General features: G+C 39.2%; 3 protein-coding genes across 4 annotated transcripts in view; 1 reads left to right on the plus strand and 2 right to left on the minus strand.

The window, feature by feature from the left end:
* LOC308084610 (alpha-N-acetylgalactosaminidase-like) overlaps window positions 1-16,393 on the plus strand; it is a 443,273-nt gene that overhangs the window by 235,004 nt on the left and 191,876 nt on the right. The window lies entirely within an intron of this gene.
* LOC308083741 (protein misato homolog 1-like) lies at window positions 9,320-10,809 on the minus strand. Its single transcript, XM_080426069.1, has 4 exons — window positions 10,709-10,809; window positions 10,456-10,560; window positions 9,948-10,060; window positions 9,320-9,806 (listed from the first exon to the last, which is right to left on the minus strand). The coding sequence occupies exons 1-4, from the start codon at window positions 10,747-10,749 to the stop codon at window positions 9,544-9,546; spliced, it is 522 nt and encodes a 173-aa protein (XP_080282195.1). The 5' UTR covers window positions 10,750-10,809; the 3' UTR covers window positions 9,320-9,543.
* Window positions 11,833-16,393, minus strand: part of adcy3a (adenylate cyclase 3a) — a 32,805-nt gene continuing 28,244 nt past the window's right edge. For both annotated transcript variants that reach the window (XM_080426968.1, XM_080426969.1), the window contains exons 17-21: window positions 16,227-16,373; window positions 15,249-15,362; window positions 14,877-15,006; window positions 14,613-14,737; window positions 11,833-13,946 (exon numbers count right to left, since the gene is read on the minus strand). In XM_080426968.1, the coding sequence (XP_080283094.1) occupies window positions 13,767-13,946; window positions 14,613-14,737; window positions 14,877-15,006; window positions 15,249-15,362; window positions 16,227-16,373 (696 nt within the window). In that variant the 3' untranslated portion in view covers window positions 11,833-13,766. The remainder of the gene's footprint in view (window positions 13,947-14,612; window positions 14,738-14,876; window positions 15,007-15,248; window positions 15,363-16,226; window positions 16,374-16,393) is intronic.

Consider the following 16,393-nt stretch of genomic DNA (forward strand, 5'->3'; position numbering starts at 1 on the left):
CAAGTCTAAAATACACACAGTGCAAACACACACACACACACACACACACACACACACACACACACACACACACACACACACACACACACACACACACACACACACACACACACCCACACACACACGCAGTTGTAATGTACAGATTTCCAGTGGTGTAAACTAAAGTAACTAAGTACATTTACTCAATTACTGTTGATAGAGTCATTTTGGTCTCTTATCTGAATTATCATAATGTGTCTAGGGTCCCTTAACCTTAAAATGTCCTATTAATTATGGTCTCATAATGGGCCTGTAATACTGTCATGTTAAAAGTACTCAGTACTCTGTACTCTCAGTCTCTCTGTCTGCCAACCAAGGCCATGTAGCTGCAGCTGCCGTAAGTGGCTATCTCCAGAATGTTCCCAATCAGTTAAAACATGTCTTGTCAACGCTTTGCGCTTTAATGTCAAATGGTGTGATCTAATGTCCTAATGACCCGTATCTCTATACATGACCTATATCTCTGTATGACCTGACATCGTCACTAATTTACTCTGTCAGCTGTCACCCTGTCACAGATAAACCTGCCACATGTCCTATAATATCGAAGGGATAACTTGTTTATGGAACCATAAGATGTATACAAGGATACCCTAAGATGAACAACAACTTATTATTCAGACAGCCAGACGCCTTGTCCATCTGATGACTTCCTTCTACGTATGAGGGTCTTACAACCAATCAGAAGAATACACCTATATCTGATGCCATGGATGTCCAACTCTGTATAAATAACATTGTCTGTTGTTAAAACTTCAGTGTGATTATTATTCTTGTCTGTAACTTGTACTGTCTCTGTGTACACGCTCGAGCAATATAGACTGATCATTTTTGACTTACCAGGTGTCTGACTATCATTTCTTTGGGTGTTGACTGGACGGGTATTGGGGGTCTTAGTACCAAACCATCTTTTTACATATTATTATAAAGTTAATTCCTTATCAAAGCTTTATCAATTGGTCCATCGAGCCCGGATATGTTTGAAATATGGTGTACGTGGGGGAACTGCTATTGTCAGACTCTTCCCCCGGCAGACCATATTTTAATACGTATCAAACGAACCAGCCTTGGGTGTAACGACTTATCACTTCTATTCAGATGAAGGTTAACTTTGAACAGTATCACAATTTATTTTTGTTTTGGACCTGGACGCGATCGCTGGACCTTTGGACTGGACCCTCGACATGTCTCAAATTCCACATGGTCCAGCCATCGGGGTCGGGATCCCTGAACCAACATCAGATTTGATAAGTATATAATTTTATTTTTATTGTACCATGGTCCAGTGATTGGGACATCCATGTAACTTCTCCCTGTGAACCTTGATCTGATGAGTATACCTTTTTCTTTATTGTCTTTACCGAACCCTGTGTCTCATAATTATCAGCCTGTTTGTAAATTACTGTTTAACACAACTCCGCTAGGGAGTGAGTCAAGTAAAAATGTTTTATCACCTTATATTCCTGGGAGGACATTCCTGAATGTCTCATAAATTCTCTTATCTACCTGGGTCATTATATAGTTTGTCTTTGTCTCTGTATATGTTTATGAGACCACCGGAGACACCCCGTACACTGATGTTTGACTATCAGAGGTGGGGGGTTTGTCTGTGTGCCTGCATGAATATATCCTTACAATTGTCATAATGTACTAATTTTCCTTCTATACTGATATTTGACCTAAGATTAACCCAGTCAGACATAAGCCACCCTTTCACACTGCCTATTTGCTATATGTGGGTTAATGTCACATCGGGTCTCATATCAACCCATAAGAGAGTGTTCCAGTGTTGCTCTCCCCCTGGCTACATTTACCTGCTTGCTACAGGTAATACCATGTATGCAGATCTGTGTTTTCAATGTCAGTACCACCCTTACCATCCCTCTTAGTACGAAATATTACCAGCCAGCTGCATACCGAACATTACTAACATGTTCGACCCAGACGACAATTGCTAGGTTGTCACCCTTGAAACTTTAGTACATTGTGTCAGTACATTTTTTTGTTTTGTCTTATATGTTTGTTTTATTTTGACCACTGTAGTTAAATCATCCATCCATTTAATATATTGAGCTTTAACAATAACTTTTAAATCCCTCTTCCATACAGCCTCTCACTTCTCCCATGTCTTATCTGTTTACATTCTCTTGTTCCGAGCTGGTATCATAACAAGGCTATGCCCACAGAAGAATACATTCACACACTATAACTATGAAGACTTGTTTTAAAAGTTTAAAATATATATATTTTTATCTGTTCTAAATTCATTGAACCATCAGTATAATTATATTTGCCTTAAAAATAAGTTTTAGTTTATTTAAAATATATTTTTGAATATAAATTAAAATAATAAGTAAACCAATCAGGTTAAAATCTTTTTCATTCCAAAATTAGTTTGTTGCTGGAAGATATCTATGTTCGGTATGTTTGTATGTCTGTCTGTGTGTAGTAATGAACGGTTTCTCTCTCTCTCTCTCTCTCTCTCTCTCTCTCTCTATGGGTCAGCAAGCTGTCGTACGCGGTGTGTGTGTCCGGGCGAGCGAGGGAGCTAAGGAATGAAAGTTTATCTGTTTATCTTTTTCTCCCTGCTATCTATGTATGAGTGATATGCATGCGTGAATGAATGCGTGTGTCTGTCTCCCTAGTTCTAACCATTTTAGTCAAACATTTTTTGTCATTCTCCAGTTAGTTAGAACAAAGTCACTCTGGTCTCTTAAAACTCAATTTCCCATAAATCCTTCTGGTCTCTTAAAACTCAATTTCCCATAATTCCCTCTGGTCTGAGACTCCATTTCCCATAATTCCTTCAGCAGGAAGTGTTAGTGGTATGTTAGACACGGTTCCATGGCAACCTAACCCTGTAGAGTCACTATTGAATTCCATTTAAAACATAGATCCGTTAAATTTACCCTAATAAGATTCAATTTGTTCTATATCAATATTGGTGAACATTAACTATAATATTAAGTTTATTATCAAGTCATTTTGATTTATTTTAAAAGTTTTGAAAATATTTTATCATTTTAACTTAAGATTTTTTTGTAAGCTTGTAGATTTGCTAATTTTCAGAAGCTATTTTTCTATACTTATCTCATTTCAATATACTCTTCAGAACAAAGATGTTTATTCCTTATTTTTCATTGTTATATTTTAAAAAGTTTTAATTATAACTTTTTAATTTTAATTTTTTTATTATTTTTTTTCTCATCCCCTTTCTCATCAACAAATCATCTGACACACATTATATTATAGATATATGGGTGTCAAATAGAGGGGAGTTTGATGAATATTTGATTTAAATATAATTATGATTTAAATGTTTAATTACTGTGTTTTGTGTTTCTTTTTCATTTTGTGTTTCATTTTAGAACGAGAATGTAAGCCACCCCATTACCCAAACCCAATTCCTGGACAACAGTCACAATACCTGCTAATTGTACATACAATTGTACATACAGGGCTAAACTTTAATTTTATATCTGGTTCTAAACCTGTTTTAAACTATGTTTCATACTACAGTCAACTGTAGGCTACTGCCATGCCGAACAGTAAATTTGATTTCCATTCTGTCTTACAGATTTCAACTTATGTCTTGGATAGACAGATGTTTGATGCCACATGCCTACATGCAATCAGGAAGTATTTCTTGAGTTTTAAGATGATATCACGTAAGTTTTTTCCCAAAATAAAGTGTAAAGTGATGTACAAATTTACATAGTACAGAAGTGTCCCGTTCCATTTTAAATACTTGTATCTTGATAAGAGCACAAGGACTGCAGCTCCACAAGGAGGAAGGTAACTTTTCTATTTCTGAACGTGTACAGAAACAATCAATGACCCGAGACGTAGGTCTCTTGTCAGATTTCAATATGAAAACTTACAGACTGGTGAGTTGTCCCTCCCTACAATCTCTCTGCTGCCATGCCATTAAACTGTGCTAAAATTGTCTGTCTTAGTTAAACCAAACATGTTGAAAAGATTTGCTTGGGACGGTGACATTAGCTGAGATTTTTTTGAATTATAATAAAGTTATTTGCAAAGTTGCAAAGGGAAAACTTGTAGAAACGTGTGGAGTGTCTTGGAAATTCATGAACTATAAACCCTGTTTTGCTTCCTATTTGAATAAATAAATTATACAGTCCTTTTGAAGAAGTATAAATGTGTATGTTATCTAACTAAGCATTTATTTTTGGCCTTAAGTCATTTAAATCTTTACCTGTCTGATTTGATTTTGAATAATGTCACAAGGTGAGACCTGATCAGCTTGACCTTTGACCCTATCCAAATCATGATAAGATGTAGGATTGATAGAGTCATTTTGGTCTCTTATCTGAATTATCATAATGTGTCTAGGGTCCCTTAACCTTAAAATGTCCTATTAATTATGGTCTCATAATGGGCCTGTAATACTGTCATGTTAAAAGTACTCAGTACTCTGTACTCTCAGTCTCTCTGTCTGCCAACCAAGGCCATGTAGCTGCAGCTGCCGTAAGTGGCTATCTCCAGAATGTTCCCAATCAGTTAAAACATGTCTTGTCAACGCTTTGCGCTTTAATGTCAAATGGTGTGATCTAATGTCCTAATGACCCGTATCTCTATACATGACCTATATCTCTGTATGACCTGACATCGTCACTAATTTACTCTGTCAGCTGTCACCCTGTCACAGATAAACCTGCCACATGTCCTATAATATCGAAGGGATAACTTGTTTATGGAACCATAAGATGTATACAAGGATACCCTAAGATGAACAACAACTTATTATTCAGACAGCCAGACGCCTTGTCCATCTGATGACTTCCTTCTACGTATGAGGGTCTTACAACCAATCAGAAGAATACACCTATATCTGATGCCATGGATGTCCAACTCTGTATAAATAACATTGTCTGTTGTTAAAACTTCAGTGTGATTATTATTCTTGTCTGTAACTTGTACTGTCTCTGTGTACACGCTCGAGCAATATAGACTGATCATTTTTGACTTACCAGGTGTCTGACTATCATTTCTTTGGGTGTTGACTGGACGGGTATTGGGGGTCTTAGTACCAAACCATCTTTTTACATATTATTATAAAGTTAATTCCTTATCAAAGCTTTATCAACTGTACTTAAGTACAATTTTGAAGTATTTTTACTTTACTGCAGTGCTTCCAATTTTCAATAATTTTACTTCTACTCCACTACCTCTCAGATCCAAATATTGTAGGCTACTGTTAGAGCAGTGGTTCTCAATACTCAGTTACTCCACTACATTTATTTGAAAACTTTAGTTAGTTACTTTGCAGATTTTGATTACTACAAAACATACATTAACCACTTCAGCCCTAGTTTGGCTATTTGAAAATAGCCAACCTACAAGCTCACAACATAGCGACACCTTGTGAGCTTGTAGATCTGCTATTTTCCAAGATACATTTTAAAAACGTGTGAAATGGAACATTCTGCATACTGTAATGAGTAGGCTTCTACCTTTGGTACTTTAAGTACATTTTGACACCAATACTTTTGTACTTTTACTCAAGTACATTTTGAATTCTTGTAATTGTAATAGAGTATTTCTACATTGCAGTATTGATACTTTTTCTAAAAAGTTATTTTTCCACCACTGCCTACTAGTCTTTCTTATTATGGAGGAAGAGACACAGGCAGAACTCAACTCAGTGAATGATAATTCACAGAATAACCAGTTTGAATGGTTAGAATCTGAAGATATTATTAACAAATTGACACCTGCTGTTGGTCTCCCTTATATAGTGGCGCTTAGATAATAGAGACTTTAGAAGACTTTAGCAGGCTATAGACGTTTATGTACTGTATTTCTCTATCTCTCACACACACACACACACACACACACACACACACACACACACACACACACACACACACACACACACACACACACACACACACACACACACACACACACACACACACACACGTATACAACAGTGTAGGTATTTCTGTCAAACTGAAACTGAACGCAGAGAATGATAGACAAAGATCAATCACATGGAGGCAACATGGAGGGGGTGGGAGGGGTGAAATAAATTGGGAGATAAATAAGGTTGAGAGAGGGAGACAAAGGGAAGGATACAAAGTTATGAGAGGATACGAGGACAATTCCTGGAGCACACACCAACAACACCACCAACAGTACATGCCGGGCCCTGAGTTGACCTCCATTTAAACCACACGAACCCATAGCTAGGTTACCTATTCTGAGTGTCATTGGCTGACCAGGATAGGACCAAATACACTTTCACTTTTAGGCCAACGCTTCGCTCTAGTGGTGACTCGGAGAACTGACAGCCTCGACCTCTTGCCAGCTTGTATTGATGTCTATATAGGTTAATTAAGAAGGGCAGCCTACAAATTATGTACATTTGTTCATGAAATATATTTGAAAGACATGGTGGAAGTATGACAAAACTATTAAAAAAGTCAATTTTAAATTCCTCATTGACAAGTTCAGTCCAGTTTCCATTTAGGTTGTAGGAAAAGGTTTTGGAGACAGTGTTACTCTCAGTAACACTATCAGATTTATTATGGGATCTAAATATGACTGCACTTTATGGTATTGTTCTCTTGAAGAGAGGCGCAACAAACGGTTTTATACCCTCATTGGGAAGCATCCTTTGTATTTGTCTGAGATACACGATGACGATGCACAAGATGTAATGACTTACCTTTACTTAAGTGTTATTATGGATGAGAGAGACAGACAGACAGATCAAGAGAGAGTAGAAAGAGAACATAAATTATGACACTAACAAGATTTTTTGTACCTCGGTATGATGACAATAAAAATTAAGTCATACAATACTGTAGTTAAAAAAAGAAAGAAATGTCATATAGTACTGTTGTTAAAAAGAGTCATACATTATGTCATAGTCTAATGCTTTGTTCCCATTAGCCTAAATTGTGATCTATTTTTGTATTTAAGTGATTGATCTTAATTGCAATGAACACATAAATTGGAAGTGGTTGGATTCAGTTTACTTAATGTGTTATCCCAAGGTCACTAGAATACCACAAAACAAATCAATGCTATGTATAAGTATGGGGCTCTGCCTTTAATTGATCATTGATTTGATATGCTGCATGCCACGAGTTTACTTAAATTTACAGCTATTCAAAGAGGAACTGTGGTCATAATACAACATTGTTTGAGAAACTTTATGAAAACTTTATAGCCACCAATTATGTTAATATAACGAAGTGACAATAACAGCCAATGAATGTACTTTATTAGTTCTGGGACAATCTGGGTCATTAAAACTGCTATAGTTTTGGTCATCTAAAACTAAGAAATTATTATATGACAATAATTGGTAAGAATTGTAATGACATTACTAAGGCTAAAACTAATCTTCTCCAATGAAAAAGTAAATATGGGTGCAGAGTACAAGTTTTCCAACAGATGTTCTTAAACAATATCCTAAATCTCAGTTGTGTCAATGATGAACCCTGATCATCAGTGGATGTATCTTTCTGTAGATACAGTCATTCTGTAGGGGAGGTGTTTTCTGTGGATTAATTACATCTTTTGACTTGCCACCTCTCCCTTCAACCTTAAATATAAGGAGAGATTTTTCAATTTGAAGGTCTTGGGTTTGAATCTTGTTCCCGGTGAATCTTTATTTTTGGGCTTTGTAAGGCGAAGAGTATGCCTCCATACTCATACTACTACCTTAAGACATTTACATATTAAGCAAAGTGACATTAGTATTTCATTTTATTATTTGTATTTTATTTTAAAGCATTTAATTTTTTGAGATTTCCTTTTAGTATTTTTTCCCTCCCAGTGTTTCATATTAATAGTTTTGTTTGACTCCTGTTCTAGTTTATTGTGGCATTTGATTGATCCTTTATTTGGATTAGATGTCCGTTTTTGAATCCCAAACCTTTAGTTTACAATTGATAGACATAGCTCTAGTGCCACAGAAACATGGAAGGTAATAGTGACAACAAAATCGTTAACCTTGTAGAGGATGGAGTGAAAATCTGCCAAATGGTGTAAATGAACCCCAAACCTTTGGTTTACAAATCATGGACAATTGGACATAGCTCTCATGCCACGGAAGCATGGAAGATGCAATTGAGAAAAAAATACTTAACCTTGTAGAATTTAGATGGAGAGTGAACATTTGCCAAATTCTGGTCTTGAACCCCAAACCTTTGGTTTACACTCCACGGGCATAGCTCTCATGCCACAGCATTGAAAATAGTTAACCTTATAGAGTTTAGAGAGGATCTTTTAGAGTTTAGTGTGAAAATGTTCCTTACCAGCTTTGAACCCTAAACCCTGTCATATCGCTTGTGCTACAAAGGCTTAAGGCCAGTTTACACCTATGCAACTCCTTGCTACTGTAAAGCTATTTCCCTGGGGAACTAGCTTTGCTGGACGGCATGGACAGAACTGAGTCGGGTGTCAATGTCACACCAGACGATGAGAAGCAACACACAAGGAGCGGTAGCAGCTACACCGGCCCTGACTATCTACAGGAGGCAGCAGACCTCCCCTCCTAACAGGAATAACTAAACCCTACTCTATATCTGTTCTTCGTTGCCAGGCATAACTAAACTTAAGATTCTGCGAAGGACCCCCTTCCTCCCAAAAGAGTGCAGAGCTGCACCAATGGGATGCTCCAATGTCATAGTGTCTGAATGAGTGAGTCCTCCATCTCCCCATAAAAACCTGGAGTACATTATGCAACATTTGAAATCCTCCTCCTGCAGCCTTGATATTCGGCCAACAAGCTTTTCCAAAAGGAAAAAAATCAAATTGCATGGTATCAGATCTTCTATAAATAAATACATCATCCCTTAATAAACACATCCCTTCTCTCAGATTGGTTTCCACAAGCCCTGAAAACGGAGTCATCAAGCCACTCTTAAATTACAATATTCTATACACATCCCTGATGAACAATTATAGGTCCATATCAACCGGTTTAAGTAAAATAAATGAAAAAGCGTTCTTTCAACAACTTCTTGGCACTAAACAACGGCTTTGATGTCTTCTAGACAGGTATTAGATATTGTAATGATGTACTTTTTGAAAACAGAACCACTTAGTATAAAACACATTTAATTACACATTAAGAAACATAACAGTTCCTTGTGCACTGTAAAATCCTCATTGTTAATTTAACTAGAGTGTAAAAATGGAAATGGCATTCTCACACTCTCAGCGTTAAATTAACAGCTTTACTGTGGGCTAATGTTTTTTTTTACATCTTAACGAGACAGGCTTCTTTCTTCTGGTTAATGTACTAACCGTTTCACCTCATTCTGTGACTTTGTGTCCTCATCCAAACCAGAAGAAGTACAGCTCTTTTTCTTCTCACTATGTATGAAAGGTGCATGTGTTGATCGGCAGGGTGAATACACAGCTGTTGGGCTGACATACTGTATATATGTCAGTGGACATCAGTCTATCCACATGACTATGGAGTGCATGGAACTCTTCTAAACACAGACTCTCATAACGTCATTGTCAGTTATCATCATCATCCTCCTCCGAAGAAGAGCGTGCCACTCCACCGCTGTCATCCCGGTAACATCGGGCCAGGAGACGCAGCTCCTCCAGAGCCTCCAGGTAGTCAGCCATTTCAGGTCCTTGTGAGAGGAAGCTGGGGGCCACACGGCCAATGTTAAGGGTGCTGACACCGCGGTGCATATCTGACAGCCATTGGCCGACCACGGGGCTTGACTGGAGGGAGGTCAGGATGGGCAGGGAAGAAACTACTGGTGCTGAGGCTGCACACAATGAAGAAAGAGAAACAGAAGTTCAAGAAAGGAAGGCAAAAATCACAGAGGCTCCACTTGAAAGAAATGAATCAGAATCGGTTTTGTTCAGAACAAATGCCAAAACAACGATTGAAATCACTGTATACTCACAGCCACGGGGAGGGGCCTGACTCTGTAATAAGCCCTGCTCACCAAGAGACTGGCTGCATATGTGTGGGAAAGGAGGTGTCAGTTTGCTGGGGGCTGACACCAGATGCAATGCCCTGTACAGCAAAGGAGAGAGAGGCAAAAAGACAAGAGGATAAGGATAAGGATAATTCCTTTTAACAGGTCGTTCATGAAAGTCCTTGCGGTCTTGTTTCCAATGAGAACCTGTGAGCAATTGTGGTTAAGAGTCTTGCTCAGGGACAAATTTCATATCATCGGCACATATGCTGGGATAGCCTGGAATCGAACCTGGGGCAACCAGGGCCAGCTGGTTCCCTCGGCAGGCTCACTAACCACTCAGCTATGGCCGCCCCTAGCAGAAATCATCAATCAGTTGTAGTTACATACAAAATAGTAGTTATCTATAGTTGTGTGTGTGTGTGTGTGTGTGTGTGTGTGTGTGTGTGTGTGTGTGTGTGTGTGTGTGTGTGTGTGTGAATGGGGAACTCACAGAGGTGTGGTAGGATAGAAGGATCTGATGTAGTCTTCAAGGACATCTTCCCCACGGTTAAGGCTGTACAGGGGAGTGCGTGGCTGGGTTCCTGGTTCCAGAGACCTGATAGCATGGATCGTAGTTTTTGTAGTTGTTTTTTCATCAAGTATTACAAAAGTCACGTGGAAGATGCTTATCTGGGCTATGTAACGTTTTATGGCAGAAAGAAAATCAAAAGTAATTTCTTCATTCATTTGGGGAAGATGCTGACCTGACCAGGCTCTGTCCCTCCAAGCCCTTGAGTGTTACCATCTGGCCGTAACATCGACCATCACCAAGTTCCGGGCAAGCTGATAAGGGTTTCCATGGTAGTGCATCAACACAGGATGTCAAGGCATCAGGGAGACAGCTGCCGTGCATCATGGGAAAGGGAACAGCACCATACGCAGCCACCACCTGAAATTAACATTACCTCACTGAGCACAAGCTAAAAAGCCTCTTGCATGGTATGTAGGAAACCTCATAGAGGACAATCACATTTAACATTGATGATGATCACATGATGACCCTAAAACCTTAAGTCCAGTGGTGCTAGGACAGGTACATCATTATAAAACTTAATTTTATCCTTCAACTTCTTGTTTATGCCCCAAAATGACTGGATATACAGGTTTTGTAGCAATTGTAGAAATATTAGACATTGTCTAATGTTTAAGCCTGTTCACATCATGTATACTTTACTTTAAAACATTTTCCCAAAAAATTTAAATTTGGCATTTATAACATTTTGGACAAAATAGCCAAATTTACATAGAGGTGCCCAGATGTCCCTATAGTGCCCACCTATCCTGTTACCGACTGGAGTCGTGGAGAGATAAATGGGGTCACAGTTTTTCCATCAAATGTCCACTAAACAGAAGAAATATGCAGACATATTGCTTACTAATCAATCAATTATCTGTCATTTCGGCTGTACTGTGGTGGTGCGATATGCACAGCTTCCTCAAATATTGTTTATTGAGTGCGCCAAAAACTATTCCCCTGCTACTGTCAACGGAAAGACAAGCCCTCTGTGATTTCCTTTCACTTGGTTACTTGACGACGCTGCTGAAGCAAGCCTGATAACATACTACGTACGACAGTGTCGGCGATAATAGCCGATCTAAGCTCACGTTGATCGGTTACCTTCGTACGACCAAGCACCATTACCATAGAGTTAAAAATAAGACCATTACCAGGCTAGTGCAGATAAACACGAGATTTCCGGAGGGAGGGGGGTTTACCAGGCTAGATAAACACCACGTCCTTCAGTGATTATGACATTTCTACTTTCAGTTTTAACTACAGTACTTGCACTGGTATGAGTCATGAGACTTTAGGCCATTTAGGTTCAAGTTTTTTTTTAATCAATTCACTTTATGACGAAAAACAATAAAATGAAATGGGAGTACACAACAATAAAACAATAAATAGGCCTAATTAAAAAATAAACAGGGTTGGTCTGCTCATACCAAATGCCTATTTTAAGTAGATACACTTCACAAACAATATTGACAGTAAGCCCAAATGGAATGACACTTCCAATTTGAATGTTAATGATAATAGTAATAATAATAAATTATCATTATATTATTATTGTAGCCTACTGTATTGGGCTACTATAGGATTTAAACTGCATTCTGATACCATCTAGCCACAAAATAAATCTGCATTTTGGCTGTTTTGTGTTTTGTCTTACATGATGATGGCATTTAATTTATACTTAGCTCAGAAAGATTCTGACTTGACCAAAACCCAGACTCAAATACATAGATTACAGATCATTCAAAAGTGCTATTTTGTTCCCAATCCTGAGATTCTTTAGAAGTACAAACCATTCCTTCAACATTGGCACTTTTTATCTGCTTCAGGAAAAAAAAGAAAAAAGGTCCCTGCAATAAATTAGATCAGATCGATAAAACATTGGCCAAACTGTATTCACAATGAGAACATTTCTGTCCTCTTTTAAACTGAATGAAGCTTAAACAGTATAATATAAAAATATGAATTAAAGGAATGTTTACTTCACCTTAATGGAGGACAGCATGAAGGTTGTATAAGAATAAACTATTGCACTTTCATCCAACCTGCAACACGCAAAAAGAAAAACACACTCTCCCGAAATACTGTCCACCTTAACATTCACATAAAACAAACATTCTTATACATTCCAACCCGACTGGTGTCCTTGAATTACACCTCATTACATCCTACTTGGCGTTCGCAATCATCATCAACCTCTGACTTGAATACTATCATCGTCGTCCTTCTTGTTCAAACAGAGGTGCTCATGTGCCGATGCAAACAGTACAGCCACTCGTACAAAAAACGCATACAATCATCTGCAATTATCCCTGCTCGTGAATGCTCCAGAGAGGCACAGAAACAATCACATGATGTGACCAATATCTCCAGTTTCATTCTTGACGGTCCCACACCTGCTCGGTCCCCCCGGTCGCCTCAACAGATGAGACGCAGGCATAGCAGTGACGTGATGCAGGGAGTCCACAGGCCACGAGAAAAGCACAGTACCCCAAGAGGGCAGGTGGTATCTCTCTGTCTCATTTCAGAGCCGACTGTTTTAATGGTATCCAGATTGGAATAAAGAGGGAAAATACCATATGAATAATGCACTCACACTCACACACATACACACAAACAGAAGCAGGTGGTAACTCAATCTGCATCATATCACACTTTGGCCTATTTTTGTCTAACGCTAAATACATTTTAATTGTCAGTAACTGTAAGAAAATGGCAACACAATTCGGTCCATTACTTTCCAAATCAGGGAAGTATTTCATAAAAGGGTAAAAGGTGATCAAAATTAGGTCCTCAGCCCAAAAGCCATTTTGGTTTAAGTGCGCCGAGTAGATGGCGTTGTTGGGACTTTATGAACGCGTGCCCCGTTACAAGGCTTAACGCAGTGTCTGTCAGTTTGCGTTTTGTCGGAGAATGAACAAATGTCCACCTGTACAGTAGTGTGGCAAGTCTGCAGTGAGCATTTCAGTAGTATTTAAAATTGCTTTCATAACTTGTAAACATTCTGTCAACATGAGTGCATGTATCAAAAATGTTTCCATATAGGCAAAGAACTTCATTATCAAAAAAATATCTCCTCTGCCCATCTATGCATTCAAGAAATAATATTTTTGATTGCCGGAGTGTCTGTGCGCGCGTGCGTGTGTGCGTGCGTGCGTGCGTGCGTGCGTGTGTGTGTGTGTGTGTGTGTGTGTGTGTGTGTGTTATGTATTGTATATGTTAGTGTTAGGTCCCAAGTAGTCAGGTCCTTAGCTGTCCACCACCTGGTGTGGTAGAGTACCAGAGGAGCCATTGATGAAGGAGCCTTGTTTGTCTCTCCCCTTCAGGAAGTAGGTGAGTAACTCTCCTTTTCCTTTGACAAAGATCGGACCCCTCCGTACGAAACGGAAGCCATAGTCCTTCAGAATATTATAGCAGTCCTCCACCACCTGGGGGCGACAGAGACAACATTCTAGTGTGAACATTCTATAGCCAGTCCTCTGGTCCAGAGCCATAATTCCTGCCTCCTGATGTTAAACCCCTGGTCTAAACTGCTGTTATTGCTAGCCACCTAGGAGCTAAATGTTGAAACAAACACTCTTCCTTCAGTTTAAAGGACTCAACTTAAACCACACCACACCTACATTTAGAAGGTGTATGTAGATTATTTGTAATTTGGCTTTTCAAATTTCCTGAAAAGCCACCATCTACCATCTACTAAACACAATTCAGAAACCCCAAATGCAGGTCGGGTGGAAATGTCCAAAACCATTCCTTTTTTATTATTGTTCGCAAGGCGTTGTGTACTTGAAGATCTGCTATTTTCACTACTTTTGTGCGACACTTGTATGATGAGGTAGGTCATTAATTTACGAAAAAACTAATTTGAAACTTGGAGATACAAGGTTTCTGCCCGACAGTGACGATCTATAGTGACAACTAAAATGACACAGATGCTTTCCCAGATCAAAAGGTATAACAACATATAGGCTGTGTTCAGGTCTAAATGGGCTAAGTGACTTGACAGGATTTGCCTAATCCAGACACGTCTGCCTATTTGTACAAGTAAGGTGTTTTAGGTGTAAAAAAAACTCTTAAAACGGAGCAGATTTTACCTGGATGTTCCCCATCACCCCTGTAGACTCCATACGACTGGCCACGTTCACAGTGTTCCCCCAGATGTCGTAGTGTGGTTTACGAGCACCTATCACTCCAGCCAACACTCCGCCTTTATTCAGACCTGGAGAAAAGGATCCATTTTGTGATCTTCATACTGGACTACATGCAGTACTACAGATCAAAAATACCCAAATGAGTGTGATAACAAGCACACTAACATATTCTCTCTCTCACACACACACAGTGAGATAATCACTGACCTATGCGCAGCATGAAGTTGTTAAACGACTGGTAGTTGATGTTCATAAGCGTGACCTTCATGGCCAGAGCAAAGTCTGCCAGGTCCGCCAAATGTTGCCAGCGTTCTCGATCTGACAGCTCCTCTTTCCGCTGACAAAAAGACCAATCAAAACATTACTAAAAACAACCACCACAAATCAAAACCAAACAATTTTGTAAGTAAGTATTATTTCAAAAGCTATATATTATTTTCTTCACTGGTCAGACTTAGAATTTCCATCTATCTTCATTGTCGCCCAATACAAGGGGTCTAGTTTGCTGCCAGTCTTTTACACAAGGGGTGATTGCGGCGTTCCCTGCGTCACACACACACAGGCTGTGAATACACTAACCTTCATGCAGGCGTAGCCATTGCTGACGTCAGGGGTGACCCCGGATGCGGCCATGTAGGTGCTGCCGATGGTCTTGATCTTGGTGATGCAGCGAAACTGAGACTCATCCAGCAGCTGTGAGAAAACGGAGATCCAAGGTTACTTCTACTGACAGAAACAAAGCTGGAAGAGCTAGAACAGTGGGTCTAAAACTGAACCTTTTTCTGGACCAGGGCCCACTTGAGATTCTCTAAAGCTAAATGTTTAGTGTTATATTATCATTACAATCTTAAGTGTTTCGCCAATTATTTGGGGGCCCACTTGCAATATACTCCCACGGCCCATCAGTGAGCCCCAGCCCACAGGTTGTGAATCGCTGAGCTAGAATATCTGTGTTGCTCATTAAATGCTGTACTGTTGCTGATTTTCAGGATATAAATGGATATATAAATGAAAAGGCAGGATCATGAATCTCCAGTGAAGACATTAAAGTACGCTCAACCTAAGATGAATACAAGTCCCCAGGACTTTTTTGCGTTATCCTTTTAGCCTTAAAGGGATAGATAGTTCACCCCCAAAATGACATTTTTTCCTATCGATTAGTCACCCCATGGAGGCTTGAATTCATGGATATATATATTTTTTTTTTGTCGCATTCCTAAGCCAATAATTTGATGACCGGCAGCGGTTCCGGTAGGAGAGACAAAGAGTCTCGTTTGTGTCTCCTACTGGAACTACTGCCTACCGGTCCGCTGGTCATCAAGTTATTGGCTTAGGAATGCGACAAAAACAAATTAATATCCATGAATTCAAGTCTCCATGGGGTGATTAATCGATAGAAAAAATGAACAGTGAACTATATCCCTTTAATGTCTGACTGTACCATGTGCTGTTTACATTTTTGAATAATGAAGTATTCAATCAATCAATCCCCTCCTGACCAAGCCAGGAAGATTTTAGGCATCTGGTCTGCAGGCAGCGCTACTCGGCTACACTTACACTGTCAAAATCTGAGATGATCTCATTTAGGAACCGTAGGCACTCAATCCCTCCATTGTTGATGCTCTCCTCGGTGTAGAAGTCAGAGAAGTTGGGAATGGAGGCAAACATCACCCCAATCTCATCGTAGGACTGACTGTACAACTCCTAGAAGATGGTAAGACAGA

This window comes from Gymnoscopelus braueri, assembly GCF_963280865.1.
Source record: "Gymnoscopelus braueri genome assembly, chromosome: 4".
Classification (NCBI taxonomy): Eukaryota; Metazoa; Chordata; class Actinopteri; order Myctophiformes; family Myctophidae; genus Gymnoscopelus; species Gymnoscopelus braueri.

Excerpts from the sequence above, each read along its gene's own strand:
- LOC308083741 (XM_080426069.1), bottom strand. The coding sequence starts at position 10,749 with ATGGTAACACTCAAGGGCTTGGAGGGACAGAGCCTGGTCAG. Across the intron at positions 10,561-10,708 it reads GAGGGACAGAGCCTGGTCAG|GTCTCTGGAACCAGGAACCC; the intron begins GTCAGCATCTTC and ends CCATGCTATCAG. Across the intron at positions 10,061-10,455 it reads TTCTATCCTACCACACCTCT|GGCATTGCATCTGGTGTCAG; the intron begins GTGAGTTCCCCA and ends TTTGCTGTACAG.